We start from the raw sequence: 17,811 nt of genomic DNA on the forward strand, positions 1-17,811 counted from the left end.
TTTTATAAGGTTGCTGATATGGCTGGAGTCTTCATCTTAATCTTAAAAATTAAAATAAATAAATAAATAAATGATGAAAAAAATACTAAGTGCACCTAATGCAATGCAGCAATACAGAGCGTCACTTTCTGTGTCATGTTTATCATTAGTGGGACAATGAGTTGATGAGCTATCTGAAAAACAAAGACGTGCTGCCGTTCACAAGCACCACTGGACTGCGAATGTTGGTGTGGCATGCACCAATCAGAGACCCTAGTCTGTCAGGAGTCAACCAACAGAAAACCAGCGACGCAACACAATACATACAGCAACAGCAAAGGGGAACACTAACCAGGGAAACAGACTCCGACACAACACCTGTGCTGGGAATGCGCGAGCTGTGCTTACACTTCGCAGTTCATACATATTCTGCTGATATCAACGTGTTCCGGATGCAAAAATGATGTTACTGATATGAGAAGTAAATACGCCAATAGAGTGGGAGGTTGGGGTGGTAATGGTGATGATACAGCACTTTTCAGCTTGTTGTGATGCACTGCCTGTACACGTTCAAACACAATATTAGCATTCAATATTTACTCTTGCCATTGTTTCCTCACCGATGCCTCGCTCAGCATCAGGGAGACTTGCCAGAGAAAGAGTCCTCCTAAATCCTACACAGCATGTTAGATAAGCGCTTCAGGTCAGTTTACTGTGCTGTTTCTAGCCGGTGTCTGAGCAGGTTACGGTGCAACCGGGTTGCATCAGTCTGAGGCAGCGAGCATGTCCTGCCTTATGCCGCGCCTGGAGTTCATTATCCAAGGTAAGCACAAGGTTTAGTCGCAATGCTTCAGTTACATGCCACATCTGTCTAACAAAGTGCTATAGGTTATATTTCTGGTATAAATCATCGAGACACAACGCAAACACAGATGGCGACAATTTGCTGAATACATACTAGACTTCCGCACTCATTTAAATTACATTTACTCCATGCAATTACTTAAACATTTACCCCACAAACACAAAATATACATAATAAATCACTAATATTACATGCGTGCAAATAAAACCTCTGCGCGAAGTGCAATTTCTCCGTAACGCTGAGTACCACTAAATTTCGCAGGAATAAAACAAACCTAAAGATGCTTCACAGAGTAGCATCAAAGCGTTGCGAGCAAACGTACCTCTCTTTTGAGAAATGTGTTTTTCTGGCAAGCCGTTCTTGCATGGCATCCATATCTTCCGCAGTGGGTTTTGTGTGAGTTCTCGGGGAATCGCCATTATAATGTCTTCGGTAGAGCTCATCCCGGCTGTGTTATCATGGTTCGGTTCTAGAGAACTGAAAATTGCGATTACGCTTGAGCGGAATGAACTGCTTACGGTGGTCTGTATGTCATATCGGCTGAGCATTATCAAATACCGACTGTACCGTATTACTGCCAAACATCGCGCATGTAAAAAAAAACAGCACCCCTCCCTACCAAAATAAATAGGAACAATATATTTCATTACAACTTTGAAAGATTCATTACTTGTTAATGACTTAATACTTGCAGTCTATGACTAAAACAGTGGGTTATTTTAAGTCAAATACGTAGGTTTTGTCATTAGACAGAAAATTAGGATTTAAAATGACGTTGTCTGACAAGCTTATGACATGGCTAGTGGTTCTAATGAATATGAAATGAATGATCCACAATGCAAACACATCTACACTTTCGCCGTTTCTTTAACTGATAAACAACATGCGGTGCATTTCATATGCAAATGTGTTTAAAACTTTGAGTATGTTAAAAACGTTTAAGTTGTCTTTATTATACAATTTGCATTGAGTTAGAGGGCACCCATGCTCTGCAAATAATATATACAATGTACACTTGAAATACCACAATGCTACCCAAAAAAATAGACACATAGCCTGCCAAAAACGTCCTCAAAATCTACCGTAAAACTTTTCAATGACAAGACCAAACTCTGAAGAAAACAAATGAATGAGGAGGGAAGGCACACAAGAAGTTCTCAAGTGATCGCAGAAGTTTGAGAAAAACAAAGTTCTGCTGCTGTTCACATGAAGCGCACATGGGTTGTGAATGTTGATGTATCTTTGTCCAATCAAAGCCCCCCGGCAGTAAGGGGACAACCAATAGAACAGCAGAAACGGCGCACGTGGAGGCGTGTGCTGCGAGGGGCACTGAAAGGTAAATAGGATTTGGACATTCTGTTCCTTTTCATCAAACTCGTAAATATTACCAAGAAATGTGCTCTATTAATACAGACACAGAGATTACACACATTCAAATGTATCATGGAATTAGGATGTTGAGGTTTTAACAAATAATGTTTAAAGTAATCTTTCACTTCATGGGTGTTGAAATGTCTGCACGTCATTCATGGGAATTTTTTATGCTTGAAGGGATCATTTACTCACCCTTGTGTTGTTCCAAACCCATATGAATTTCTTTTCTTCTTCTTTTTATTTATTTATTTATTTATTTATTTTGTGGAACAAAAAGACCCTGTTCACAGAGCTCGCAAGATCGTGATGGGGAAAAGGTGCCCCGGTTTGTCCCTGACAGGCTACTAAGCCTTAAAGGCTCTATATGGTTAAGAATATAAATGTTCATTATGTATTCTTACATTCTGAACAAACAAAAGATAATCATAATCAACAGTATTTTATATATATATATATATATATATATATATATATATATATATATATATATATATATATATTATACCTGTCTGGCATATATATTATACATGTATATGTGTATATACATACACACACACACACACACACACACACACACACACACACACACGTCCACTTCTATATTCATTGTCTAGTTATTTTTATTTAAAGGGATAGTTTACCCAAAAATGAAAATTCTCTCATCATTTACTCACCCTCATGCCATTCCAGAAACATGGCTTTCTTTCTTTTGCAGAATACAAATGAATATTTTTAGAAGAATATTTCAGCTCTGTAGGTCCATAAAATGCAAGTGAATGTTGACCAGAGCTTTGAAGCTCAAAAAAGCACATAAAGGCAGCATAAAAGTAATCCATAAGACTCCAGTGGTTAAATCTGTCTTAAGAAGCGACATGATAGATGTGGGTGAGAAACAGATCAATATTTAAGTCCCTTTATACTCTAAATATTCACTTACACTTTCAGACATGAAAGTGAAACTAAACAGGCATCAAATGTGATTTTCAGATGTGAAAGTGGAGATTTAGAGTATAAAAGGACTTAAATATTGATCTGTGTCTCATGTTGTTGTTGTTGATATTAAGGGGGGCACCACGTCAGATCTCGCCTAGGGCACCAAGTAAGCCAGAACCACCACTGCTGTTTATACTTGGTATTAAGATGCGTTTTGGGTGATCTGATCACATGTGGTCAGCGCTAAATACAGGTCTAAACAGGAATCAGATCACAAAAAAAACATACAAAGGTAGTCAAAAACATGTTACCACACGAGCCCGGATCAGTCTGATTCTTAAAAAGGACAAAGATCCAAGCGGTTGTAAGAGTGTCCGTCCAATTTCCCTGATCCAGCTAGACGTAAAAATATTGTCAAAAATTCTGGCTAACCGATTAAGTTATGACATCTCTTATATATATATATAGATCAGGTGGGGTTTATTTGGCGCTGCCATCTCACTTGATGCCGAAAAGGTATATGATATGGTAGAATGGATTATCTTTTTAAGATTTTGGAAATATACGGGTTTGGGAATACTTTTATTGGATGGATTAAGTTACTTTATAGACACCCGGTAGTGGCGGTACAAACAAATGGATTAATTGACTCTGGATAGGGGCACCTGGCAGGATTGCCCTCTTTCCCCATTATTGTTCTGTCTTGCCCTGGAACCATTAGCAGCCGCGATAAGAAGGGAAGATGATTTTCCAGGGGTGGTGGCGAGAGGTATGGCGCATAAGCTTTTTCTTTACACAGATGATATTTTATTATTCATCTCTGACCCCACTAGATCTATGCCTTGCCTCCACAGAATTATTAATTCCTTTTCTAAATTCTCAGGATACACAGTCAATTGGTCTAAATCCAAAGCATTGACTCCAACAGCGTACTGCCCAGCGACGGCTTTTCAGCTGGGCGTCTTCCAGTGACCCAAACAGGGCATTAAGTATTTGGGCATTTTATTCCCAGCAAATTTGTGTGATTTAGTTAGTTAATTTAAATCACCCCTTAATAAAAAGTTTTCGAGCGATGTGGGCAGGTGGGCTTCATTACATTTATCTATGATTAACCTTCCCAATGTAATTAAAATTAATTGTTATCCAAAATTCAACTACCTGCTACAATCTCTCCCTGTAGATGTCCCCCTCTCTTATTTCAAGCAATTATGATAGCATAGCGAAGTCCTTCATTTGGAATGGTAATTGTCCCAGATTACATTTCAGTAAGTTACATAGGCAGATTGACAAAGGTGGGCTAGGCCTACCCAAGATTTTGTTTTATTATTATGCAGTCTCAGACATTTGGCTCATTGGTCTCTTCTACCTGAGAGAGCCCCTCTCTGGTTTTGTATTGAACAGGAAGTTCTTGCCCCTATTTTGCCATTGCAAAGCCTTTCTATCAAACTAATTGGAGAAGTTAAGTTACACCCCGTTATCTTGCATTTGCATTCAGAGTGTTTAATTCAGACATTTATTTCAGTGTTCCCTTGAGCATAAGGCTGAACCCAAAATTATGTATTAATGAGTCCCCTTTCTGCTGGTCAGAGTACATTGTGAGGGAGGTTAATACGCTTGGTGACCTATATGAGAGTGGAGTGTTGAGATCCTTTGAAAATTTGGTTCAACGTTTTGGGATTCCCAGATCATAGTTCTTTAGGTATTTACAGCTGCACCATCTGCTCTGTACTATTTTTGGGAGTAGTATACACCCCACTAAAGCGGCAGATACTCTGAGAGAGGTGATTACTGCTTTTGGAAAAGGTCATGAGGCATCAGTGTATTACTCCCTGCTAATTCAGAGTCTGGTGGACGGAGCTTTATCTTCTATCAAGAGATTATGGGAGAAAGATTTAAACTTGGTATTGGAGGGAGTGTGGGCTAGGATTCTAAAAAACATCAAGTCTGTATCTAGAAATGCAATGGTGCGCCTTATGCAATTCAAGATTTTTCATAGATTCTATTGGACCCCCCTCTAGATTGTATAGGCTTGGTCTTAAAGACACACCCACCTGTGGAGGATGGAGACATGGCCCATGTTTTTTGGTGATGTGCTGAGATCCAGGAATTTTGGTTGAAGGTTCAGCGATTTGTGTGTACGTGTTGGATACTCGGGTTTTGTTTTGCCCCAGACTCTGTGTTTTGGGCAATGGGGCAGTCATCAATATAGGGGATAAACACATAATAAATTGGGTTCTGACCAGTGTTATGATAGGCAGACGGTTTATCTTAAGGGGATGGAAGACAGCTGCACGTGGTGTGTGGAGATGGGGAGGGTGGCAGCTTTCGAGGAGGTGTCACGTAGAAGGCTGGGGATCTGGGATTCATTTGATGGGAAATGGGGCAGTTATTTGGCATTTTTGAGGGACTCTCAGGGAGGGGCTGTGGAGGGAGAGGTGTAGATTTAAATGTGTATGATTATTTTATATATATATATATATATATATATATATATATATATATATATATATATATATATATATATTGCCAAAGCCATGGGGACCACCTACCTCCACGGTTTTAAGAGGTTGAGGTGGTAAATCTGATAACCTCATAATCGACTTCCCTGACTCACCGTGTGACCTCAAAGGGCCCTTGCCACTTTGAGCAATTTAGAGCTTGGTGTGGATAGTAATAGATATTACTGCTTCCAGATATCACATTGTGTAGTCCACCAGAACCAACACAAAGCGATGCTCGCGTGCCGTCCGCTCTAATGGCCCGACGAGGTCCATACCAATTCTATCGAAGCGGACTTCGATCAAAGGAAGAGGGCGCAAAGGTGCTCTTGGGGTGGCCGGCGGATCCCCAGCTGACATTCACAGCATGCCGCACACCATCTGCGAACATCCCTGCGAATGCCCGGCCAATAGGAAAGGGCCATTAGTGTCTTTTCCTGCCCTAAGTAACCCGCCATCGGATTATAATGAGCCGTCTGGAATAACATTTCCCAACAGTTCTTCGGTATCAATAACTGGGTTGTATCTTCCTTTGTCTGAGCATCCTGCATCACACAATATAACCTGTCATTTATAATAGAAAAGTACAGATAGGCGAGTGCAATGTCTGGCTGAAGACGGTGACCATCAATCACTCTCACTTGGTCGAAGGTGTGTCTAAGTGTCTCGTCTCACGTCTGCGAGAAATCCTCTAAGGGCTGGGGAAGCCGAGACTTACCCCTCCCTTACATCATCCTGATGCAAAACTGACGTAGATGGCCCCGGCTCTACCTCCCCAGCCACCGCATCACAAATCCCACACCAAAAAGCTCTGCGGATGGGTCTGTACCACAAATTTCCCTTAATAACGTGGAAAACACTGGCCAATTCATGCCCAAAATTAGCAGATGGGTGAGGCGCGAACTAACCGCAGCCTCGACACAATGCTTTTGTCCCTGAAATTGAATCGTCACGGTCACTACAGGATAATCATGGATATCCCCATGCACAACCTTACCTTCACCTTGTGACTAACACCCAAAGCCTCGTCTTGAACCAGGCATTGATGGATGGAGGTTTTGCTGTAACCTGAATCCACCAAGGCCTGTATGTACCTCCCTTAATACTCATTGATATGAGGTATATCCCAGCTCGATCAGCGGCGGCCTGCGGCACGTTGGATCCCCACCTCCATCACCGGGCATTGGTCCCTGAAATGCCTGGGCTCCCTGCAGCTCCAACAGACCGGCCCAGGCTCCATGCCCGCGCCCGTGACAGTGGGTCCACCACCCTGGGAGTGAGAGCGGAGAGAGGTAGGGTAAACTGTCAGGTAGTGCAACCCCCGGAGCCGAGGAGCCGGTTTGGGAGGGGCTCCTCCCCATTTCCGGGGAAGAGCAACAGGATGGAAAGCAGGGGGAGGAGGGGAGACAGAGAATGAGAGCGAGAGAGAGGGATCTCTGAATATGCCGCCATGTGGTTCTCTGCCAGATGGATGGCCATTTGAAGCGACGTCGAGCGATAAACTGCTCCAGTACCACCAGATCGATGACAGCTCCAATGTCGCATTGCTCAGCCAGCAACCACCTCAGGCAGGCGTCCTGGAGCTGTTGGGCGAAGGCGAACGGGCGGCCGTGCTCCCCAATGGTCATGGAGCGGAAGTGCTGGCGCTGTTGCTCGGGTGTGCGGCCAACCCATTGCAGGATGGCTTGTCTCAAGTCGGCGTACACCAGGAGGTTCTCAGCTTGTAACTGCTGCACCGCGAGTTGGGCTTCTCCAGACAGCAGTGAAATTAACCGGACCGTCCACTGGGTGCTCGGCCCACTGGGTGCTCCAAGAAGGCCTCCGGATAGTCTTGGAGGCCCATCTTACCTAGCAGAACCTGGGGTGGAGCGGTCCCGGGGTCACAGCGGCAGCACCCTCCTGGTGCAGCAAGCTCCGGAACATCTGCCGGTCCTCCGCTTGGCCCTGGAGGTACGCAATGAATTGCTGTTTGTGTTTGGTGCGCAGCTCGAGGAGGGCCTGATGTTGTGTCTGGTGGATGCTGGCGAGGGTCTTGACAACATCCTAAAGAGGTGAGCGGTCCATGGTGGCGTTCTTCCTTAATCCCAGGTTTTGGAACCAGTGTAACAATGTTCACAGTTAGGGGAAATGAGGAAGTGGGAGACGGCAAATCCAACTCAAATGGTATGTTTATTTTAAAGAGCACCTATTATGGTTTTTAAATGTGCCTAATTTTGTTTTAAGGTCTCATACAATAGATTTACATGCATCCAAGGTCAAAAAACACTTTAATTTGCTCATAATTTAAATTGCAGCATTACCCTTTATTCCCAGTGTCAAAAACGACTTGTTCAATGATCGTTCTAAAGGATTCATTCTAAACTCCTCCTTTCCGAGAGCCTACTCTGCTCTGATTGGTCAGATGTCCCAGTCTGTTGTGATTGGTCTACCTATTAGTGTAGTGTTTGAGGGTGGGACAAAGCTGTTCGCGAGCAGCCAATGAAGACCAGAGGTGGGTTTTTTGTTACCAAACTACGTAGGTTAGTACAGGAAGTAAGTGTGGAATAACTAACAACTCATTTCAGGTGTTCAGAATCGGTTCATTCTTTTGGGAGTCAATAATCCATTTGTCGTGCACTTTGATTTTTGAAACTTTGCAGACTTTTTTACATTCACAAACAGCTATATAACACACTATATGAAAAAACATAATAGGTACTCTTTAAAGTCAAAATTGACACTTTTCAGGGGACACACTCAAAAAACATGCTTTTCAGCGGACACAGATCAGTACAGTCTCATCGCCTTGTGTCTCATAACTCTCTCTCCCCTCACTGGCTCTTAAAGCCGTTTCCCCTCTCACTGCAATGACAAACAGCTGTTAGAGACAATCATTGCCAGGTGATGATCCTTACCATTCTTATCTCCTGATCTCGATCTCCATTCACAAGCTGGCGCTCAACCATGACCCCACCACCACACAGACTTTTCATTTTTGGGTAAACTATCCATTTAAAAATAATTACACTTTTCTTTATTTATTAGCTCAATTTAATAATGTTGCAGGAAATGTTTTTTCACTAAAGCTAAGTGCAAATATGGGAAACCAATGTGAAACCACTACAAACTGGTAACTTTTTACATTGGTGATCACACACACACACACACACACACACACACACACGTTCTTTGCACAAACATGCTCACAAGTAACATGTATTTATTTTTTCTACTTATTCTATTTATTTAGGATATCCACAACAACAGTAAACGGTTTACGGAGAGCAGGTATATAGTGCCATCTTGTGGAATGATGTATCAAATTTGTGTAAAAGTTCTTTGTATACAAGACTTAAAGGATTTTGTAAAATACATTTGATTCATCTTAAAAAAAATTATTTAAAACTTTAAAATCACCACAGTTATTTTAAATCCTAGATGGCAAGACACAAAATAGGTGATAAAGGGTCGGAGAGAGATTGTTAGTCCAGTCACTCAGCGGGTCAGGAGGACTAATCTCCTTAGCCAGGTGGGACAAAAAGCTGCTCAGGTACTATACTTTCCACTGGAGAACTCTGTTGTCATAATATACTATTTCTTAGAATTAAGTGGTAAACAGACCTCAGGTGCTAATAAATATATGTAAATATAATTAACGTTCATTCATATAGTTATAAATGCCATGAACAGTATTTGTGCATATTGTATATGATTTCATTTTTGGATGTTCAAGAACTACTGATCTGTTAAACTTTTTTATTTTATAATGTTTTATAATTTTATAATAATGTTTGTTAATTAATGTTAATTAATGAGTTTCCCCTTACTCTTAGTACATTTACCATCAACAATGATATAGTAATTCTAAGTTACTGTATTACTATAATCAAGTCTGTTGTAGATTTATGTGAATGATTGTTTGTAATGTTACGAATTCCCAATAACAGGTAGTTTAAAAAAAAACAAAAAAACTTTGAGTCAGCCTTTATTTTTACCATGCGAGAGATATCATGATCAAGTTCAGAAGGAACGAGTACAGGAAAAGAATTAACAACATCCTTTGGGAAATAATGAGAACATAAATAGTTGAACTTTTTTTTTGTATTTGAATTGTTCTTGTATTGTTTTAATTGTTTTAAAGATTAAAAGCTTGTGTAATTTTTTTTATTGATACACTTAAAAAAGAAAAAAGAAAAAAAAAGAAAGAAATGGTATGGAAAAGATGTCCTGAAGAAATGTTTTTTTTAATTACAGTTTGATTGGTCAAAAGCCAAACTTACTGTCTAGTTTGACTAAATCAATGTTATATGTTTCCTTTAGAAAAAAAAAAAAAACAGGTTAATGTAATTTTTTATAGACAATATATTTTGAAAAAATTAAATAAAAATTGGTTTAAATTCACAAAGGGTTCAAATATCATTATCAGTTATCATTGCTTTTTACAGTAATTACTAGCATGAACTAATTTTTTGTTTTTCAAAAACAGATTTTGTTCCTTTCATGCCTAGATGGAACCACCCTCAGAAAACCAATGAGCCTGCTCTGTCTATGCATATGTGAGTGAATCGAAACAACATATGCAGCTAGTGTTTCATTACAAATCGCACATATAATATCTAAAATTAATAGACACGGCATAAAACATACACACATATACACTTAAACCCATATGCTTGCAGACAGATGCAAGACAGAGCTGGAGCTGGACCTGAATCCTTAAATGGGATTGGCGGAATGGAGTTGAACTTTCACACAGATAACGAGAGAGAGAGAGAGAGAGAGAGAGAGAGAGAGAGAGAGAGAGAGAGAGAGAGAGAGAGAGAGAGAGAGAGAGAGAGAGAGAGAGAGAGAGAGAGAGAGAGAGAGAGAGAGAGAGAGAGAGAGAGAGAGAGAGAGAGAGAGAGAGAGTGCCGCACATGCGCAAGAAATAAGCAACATAAAAGGGGAAGATGATGTGAAAGTGAAGGAAGAACTACTCTGTGTGAACATACAGCACAAAAAAGTAAAGTATAGAAGGAAGTAGATGTCACAGTCCGCATAAAGAGAAGAAAGATAAATAGACAAAAAGAACTGAATAATACAGAATGGGTCACAGGGAGCAAGCCAGAAAAAGTTTTATTAGCCCTTACACAGAGGCCAGAAATATTTCGCCAAGGTTTGTTAACCCCCACCCATTGCTGACACACCCTAATCAGATCGGCTCTGAAAACCCCCTTCCACCAAAGTATTAGCTACAATTTAGAAGTTAGCCTACTGTTCTCTGAATTCTTCGTGCTTTAAGAGACATTCATTTTCCATGAAAGGATGTTACTTTGTGTGTAGCGTGTTTTTTATGGAAACAGTGTATTCACAACGCAAGTTACGTTACGCAAATAACGATTATTCTGACTAGCGCATCATTTAATCCAAGTTCACATGTTCATTAGTTTCGTTGTGCAGATGTAAATTGTTCTATAAATGTTGTGGATATATTGATGAATCTCATGTATAAATAGGATGCATTTGAATGAGGTATTTACCCCGTCTTAAAGCGGTTCATTTTGCTGGTGTTAGCAAGTTCAACTCACGCAGCTCAAGTGGAGAAATGCCCAACACACTGGATTAATGGATTAAATGAATCCAAGGGCGTAGATTTGGCTTGAACTTTGGGGGGTTGCAACGTGAAGCATTTACATGTTTCCATTGATCATGGTGTAAATATTGGGGGGGATCCATATCTAATATCTTCTTCTATTTACAGATTATTATTAAGAGGTTTCTTCTATTTATATCTTGCATTTTTAATATCTTGCAGTATAATTTTTATCGTCATATTTTTGTCAGCAGTATGCTTTAATAAAATAATTTCATCTTCACGATGCGCCTTTTTCGTCTTGTCTTCGTTATCGTTGACGAAATCAAAAAACCTTTCGTCAACAAAGGTTTTCATCATTTATTTCATTGACAAGATTAATAATGTAAAAATAATGAACTCGAATCAGCAGTATCACGAGTTTCACCTCTTAAATCGATAATACAATACAAACATTAATAGTAGATAAAACACTTGAAAAATCATATTATATTTGTAACTGGTGTTGATTCAGGAGAGTCCTCTGTTCTTTATGTAAAAGTGCTTTGAGTGTCTAATCGTATAACATATTTATATATACATGAAAATAGCACGTTATGACTCCAGCTCTGAATATCTTCCAGTCATGATCACACACAGGCGATGTCCAGGTAACCTCCAATCATGAGATTCAACTGCCAGAGCAGCAGTGTCCAGACACGATGGACGTAATGTATTCTTCCGCAAAATGCTTGCAATTTTAAATTTCAACCACAGATGTCACTAGAGAGCACAAAGTTACGTAATGCAGCTTTAAAGGTGCTATATGTAATATTTTTACTGTACTAAATCATAAAATCACCATAATATGTCATTAGAGAATTAGGAAACATGCTAAGTTGAAATACTGTCTTCTCCGATAACAATGCTACAGCCACAACTTTGAAGTTTCCATTCCGGGCCGGAATTTCTGTTTGTGTTTTGGCCTGTGTGATCCCGCCCACTGCCCACTCACCAATAGTATTTCAACACCACCGGGTTGCCAGATTTGAACAAGTTTGCAAGCAAACAACACTGTGTGCTGCAGCCATGGAAGCCAGCAAACAAACTTGATCAGAGATAACAGATTCCACCCGACCTAAAAAGCTTCGCCATCTGTCTAAAAACCACCATGATCAGAGGCGTAGTAAAACAAGGATAAATATTAGAGATGCCTTTGGAAGATGGAGACAGCTTAAAGCCCAGAAATCCTTTAAAACGGATGCTGAGTTGGCTAATTTGCGTGTCAACATTCTGGCAACCCACATGAGCTTCGAGTCTGGGGCGGGGAAGACAACACTCCAATATTTTGAATTTGGACTGCAGTACCCATTTCAAATGCATGTTGTCAATCTTACATATAGCACCTTTAAGGAAAGTCATTTGTCATAAAAAAAATTAAAAAAATTACAAACCACCAAAGTAACACGTCAGTGTCATGGTTTGTTTTATTTTGGCCATGATGCAGCCTGCACCAAGGAGGCATAACATTCAGTTTGATCTGAGAAAGTGAAAACACTTAGCTTAAAAATAGAAAGATAAATAGATTCCTGAAATTTCTCCAGCTGTCAGTCACTACAAAGTTATTCTGTACACACCAACACTAACATCCATCACTGTGACTATTAATGTCTTGCATAGTCATACCAGCTGTCTTATACCATAGTAAGACATTTCATCATTCCAAATTCTGATATAACCTATACAGTTAAAAAAAAGTTTTTTTTTTTTTTTATGTTTTAAAAACCTAAAAACATCTGAAAATAAGCCAGTTTGTTCACTTCAGTTTTACATAAACAGAAAATATATGTGCAATGATTCTGTTCCCCTTTCTTGCCTCAGCATGTGAATAATATTGAGTTTGTTTATTTAGGCCAGAGTTTATGCCCGCCCCATGAATTCCCACACACCAATAAAGTATATAGTAGAATTACAATGGATTTACATGCATATGCTGCACATAGTGCTTGTTCACAAAACCATTTATTTTTCACAGACCTAATCTTATTTTTTGATGTTAACAACAAATCATCAACAAAATCTTGCTTCTGCATTATACAGTGGCACCTTCCTCTAAAAAAACAAAACAAACATCCACTCCACCAGCATAACATCTAACATTACCAATCACTTTGACCTAATATGGATTATGCATGCTATACAAAGATGTATTCGGTTGTTTAAGTTGCATGTTTATTGATTAATGAATGCACACATTATTTATAATTGTTGCAGCTAATCGGATGGATGGATGGATGGATGGATAAGAAACAAAGATAGATGGATGGATGGGAAATAAACAAAGATGGATGGATAAAAGATATGTAAAAAAAAAAAAGAAAAAGAAAATAGAGGGTCAAGATCACAAGTAGGACTACAAAGAACAACTGGTGCTGTAAAAAATGAGCATAACTCCATACAGTATATCGGTAGGCTACAATTTGACTAGTTCGTCAGTTAATTTAGTAAATTAAATTCAGCAGTTCTTGCATTAAGGTATATCTGAGATAGAGCTGACCACAGAACTGTGCAATGTAACGCATGCTTGGTTTTATAACATTGTGACAGGATGAGGAACACCTCTTGTATGCTGTCTGATTATATTTCCACCTTTACAGTTGAAGTCAGAAGTTTACATACACCTTAGCCAAATACATTTAAACTCGGTTTTTCACAATTCCTGACATTTAATCATAGAAAACATTCCCTGTCTTAGGTCAGTTTGAATCACTACTTTATTTTAAGAATGTGCAACTGAGCTTTAACTTCCTGGCTGATTTCTTGAGATGTTGCTTTAATATATCCACATAAAATTCCTTCCTCATGATGCCATCTATTTTGTGAAGTGCAACAGTCCCTCCTGCAACAAAGCACCCACACAACATGATGCCGCCACCACCATGCTTCACGGTTGAGATGGTGTTCTTCGGCTTGCAAGCCTCACCCTTTTTCCTCCAAACATAGCAACGGTCATTATGGCCAAACAGTTAAATTTTTGTTTCATCAGACCAGAGGACATTTCTCCAAAAAGTAAGATCTTTGTCCCCATGTGCACTTGCAAACTGTAGTCTGTTTTTTTTATGGCTGTTTTGGAGCAGTGGTTTCTTCCTGGCTGAGCAGCCTTTCAGGTTATGTCGATATAGGTCTCATTTTAACTGTGGATATAAATACTTGTCTACCTGTCTCCTCCAGCATCTTCACAAGGTTCTTCACTGTTGTTCTGGGATTGATTTGCACTTTTCGCTAGAAGACAGAATGCATCTCCTTTCTGAGCGGTATGATGGCTGCGTGGTCCTATGGTGTTTATACTTGCGTACTATTGTTTGTACAGATGAACGTGGTACCTTCAGGCGTTTGGAAATTGCTCCCAAGGATGAACCAGACTTGTGGAGGTCCACAATTTTTTTTCTGAGGTCTTGGCTGATTTCTTTTGATTTTCCCATGACGTCAAGCAAAGAGGCATGGAGTTTGAAGGTAGGCCTTAAATTACATCCACAGGTACACCTCCAATTCAGTACACCTCCTATCAGAAGCTAATTGGCTAATTGTCTAAAGGTTTGACATCATTTTCTGGAATTTTCCAAGCTGATTCAAGGCACAGTTAACTTAGTGTATGTAAACTTGTGACCCACTGGAATTAATATATAGATATAGTCAATAAAAGTGCAACAATCTGTTTGCACAAAGTATTGTCCTAAACGACTTGCCAAAATTATAGTTTGCTAATATGAAATCTGTGGAGTGGTTAACATTTTTTTTAATTTTTTTTTATGACTTCAACCTACGTGTAAACTTCTGACTTAAACTGTATATGCTTGAAAATCCAGAGAACTTTTATATCATCCGCAATATGTAAGGATTTGTTTACTTCACACGTTCAGCACGCATACAGTGTTCCAACACTTTAATATTGTGCTTTTGAGAGAGAAAACGAACGGAACAGACACGCTCACAGCTGCAGGAAGGCTGATAGAGTACCTTACCTGCCCCGTCTTGGTTTTGTCCGTCTCGGGAGCGTCTGTAATTCCTCATCATCCTGGTTTTAAGCCGAGAGTGGTTGACGTGCTCAGGCACGGGCTGTGTGGAAGAGCGTGTATTTGTTCCCGTTGGGTACACCGGTACACGGGGAGTTTATATCCAGGATTTGTACGCGCGTTTAGACAGCAGGCGCGCGTCTGAAAACAGCAACACGGGAGTCCCAGACTTAAGGGAAACAGATCGAGGACAGAGTACCGCCTATGATTACACACATACCTATTATGTAATGCTGAATCGCCTTTCAACGGTAGATTCATTCAAATGATTTGTGGTTAAAGGGGAGAATTTATGCCACTACAAAATGTCTGTTCTCTCCCTGTCACACCCACGCATAGAGAAACACCTTGTTTATCTTATATCTTCAAACACACAAGTACATTTTAGTACATTAGCAGTAATGCACACATGCTTTGTGGATCTTTTGAAAAAAAAAAAAAAAAAAAGCAGTTCATTGATATCTTTTAAAATAAGTCAACAAAGATTCAAGATCCCAAGTGCAGAATTTGATAACAGCGCAGTGATTCATATTATCATCCATTAGAAGGTGCAAAAATCTGTAAGCAGTTGATTAAAAGTTACTATCTAGCTAAATATGCTACATTTTATGCAGGATGTTATCAAATTGATTGTACCCACTTATATTAAATAAAGTCGCTATGCACTGATAAACACATTTTAAACTACTGGTAAGATTAAGATAATCTTTAAAGAACATTATTAAGTTATTACAAGTGTGCATTTATTTTTGTATTTAGACAAAATTCCCACTCATACAGTGGTCCCAAAAAGTATTTGGGTTCTTAAGACTGACTTAAAAATTCAGGAATGTAATTGCATTATATAAAAATATCAAACCATGTGGCATTTATTTTAAAGAAATATGTGCACAAACACACTATATGCAAAACATTTTTACAAAAAAGTTTGTAAGGTTGTAAATTCTAAAATAACACATCTTCAAAATTAAGACAAAAAGGATTTGGACTTTCTGTTTGTCAAACTTAGTGGAACACATGTATACACAATGTACTATTAGTTTTGATTTCATCGTAACATAAGAACAGTGGCCCAAAAAGTAGCTGGACACTTATGCTGGCCTTAAAAATTTATGAATTTCATTGCATTAGTCCCAAAATGTCCAAACACATTATGCTAGAGCTTTTCTCAGAATTTTTTTTTTTTTTTTGCAGTTACTTTAAACCAAGGATTTAAAGATAAGAAATGTATACATTTTTAAGTGTGGCTGTAGTGTCCAAATACTTTTTGGGCCACTGTAGAATTGTACGTATTTATTTTTTATTCCATAATAGGTTCTGCAAAGTAAATCAATTTAAAATAAAAAAAAAGTAACAAGTGGAGTCAAGATAGATTCCATCCACATTATGAAAAAGACATTGATTTAGTGACATTTACATTAAGTCATTTAGCAGATGCTTTTCCCTAAAGCGACCTACAAATTAGCAATTTTTCATTACAAAAGCCAACAAGATCTGCAATATTACACTGCCAAGTTCTAAGAATAGTTACATTACATTTGTTATTGTTCAGCTTTGGTCACATCTGTGTCGTAAACTCAGATAAATATCCTAAAATAAGCAAATAAACATGTTCCTGTGCATTATTAAAACAGAACTCCAGTTTATAGATAATAATAATATATTTCAATATAAAATATTTTAATTTGTAACTTTTAGTGTGGGGTGACTTGTGTTGTCGAGTCTTAAAGTGCCATAGTCATGGAGAGGAAGGTTAAATTGGTATTTATAAAGGTAATTATCAAAACCAGATTCATCCTCATTGACAGCTGCAAATACAGAAGCATGTCAGTAGGATAATCAGTAGAACTTCACTGTGCACTCAGTAAGGTTTTGTTTATGCTGTGCTGACACCTAGCGGTAGATGTAGCATCATGGAACGCAAAAGATTTCAGTTACCAATGGGTTATAGAAATGCGCTGTTTGCAGTCAGCCACGATTTATTTATTCCGCAAGTAAAAGTGTTCAAATACAGGGTTATTACTGAGATAAAGAGACAAATATTTGACTTGGTCATGTGATCTCAACATGGTGGCACTCATGAATATGCACCCAGCATATTGCAGAAAAATGTTTTTATTTATTTTTATTTTTATTTTTTATATATTTTCATTCCTTTATGTGTAAAACTTTCTGAGTGCAACTTTAAGGAGAAAACTGCTTTTAAAAAGAACGGATTTAGTTTGTGTATGTGGGAAGAAGTGTTACTGTTAAAATGAAAGCTTCACTCCAGCTGGGGAGGAATCTTTAACCTGCATTAAACACAGTCAGACATATTCACATATGATATACACACACATGCATTTGCAAACATTTCTAAATGTCATATTTGATGAGAACATACTGAATACATTGTTACTCACAGGCACAAAGCTTGCACTTTTCTTTACTGCAACTGAACTTGGCGGTGATTTGGGTGCCGGGTATGATGGAGGAGATGGCACACATGATGGAATGGGAATGGTGGAGTCAGAGATATCCTCGCTACCACTGTGGATTAGTGTCATTGTGGCTGCTTTG

At 38.9% G+C, this 17,811-nt stretch overlaps 1 protein-coding gene across 4 annotated transcripts in view; it reads right to left on the minus strand.

Moving 5' to 3' along the window:
- LOC127448637 (6-phosphofructo-2-kinase/fructose-2,6-bisphosphatase 4) overlaps positions 1 to 15,427 on the minus strand; it is a 27,161-nt gene extending 11,734 nt beyond the window's left edge. The window contains exon 1 of one of the 4 annotated variants that reach the window (XM_051711316.1): positions 15,202 to 15,427. In XM_051711316.1, coding sequence (XP_051567276.1) covers positions 15,202 to 15,253 — 52 coding nt within the window. In that variant the 5' untranslated portion in view covers positions 15,254 to 15,427. Of the gene's footprint in view, positions 1 to 599; positions 624 to 1,166; positions 2,018 to 15,201 lie in introns of those variants that run through there. The other 3 variants (XM_051711315.1, XM_051711318.1, XM_051711317.1) reach the window with 3 other exon arrangements.
- Between the last annotated feature and the right edge of the window lie 2,384 nt (positions 15,428 to 17,811).

This window comes from Myxocyprinus asiaticus, chromosome 12 (assembly GCF_019703515.2).
Source record: "Myxocyprinus asiaticus isolate MX2 ecotype Aquarium Trade chromosome 12, UBuf_Myxa_2, whole genome shotgun sequence".
Taxonomy (NCBI): domain Eukaryota; kingdom Metazoa; phylum Chordata; class Actinopteri; order Cypriniformes; family Catostomidae; genus Myxocyprinus; species Myxocyprinus asiaticus.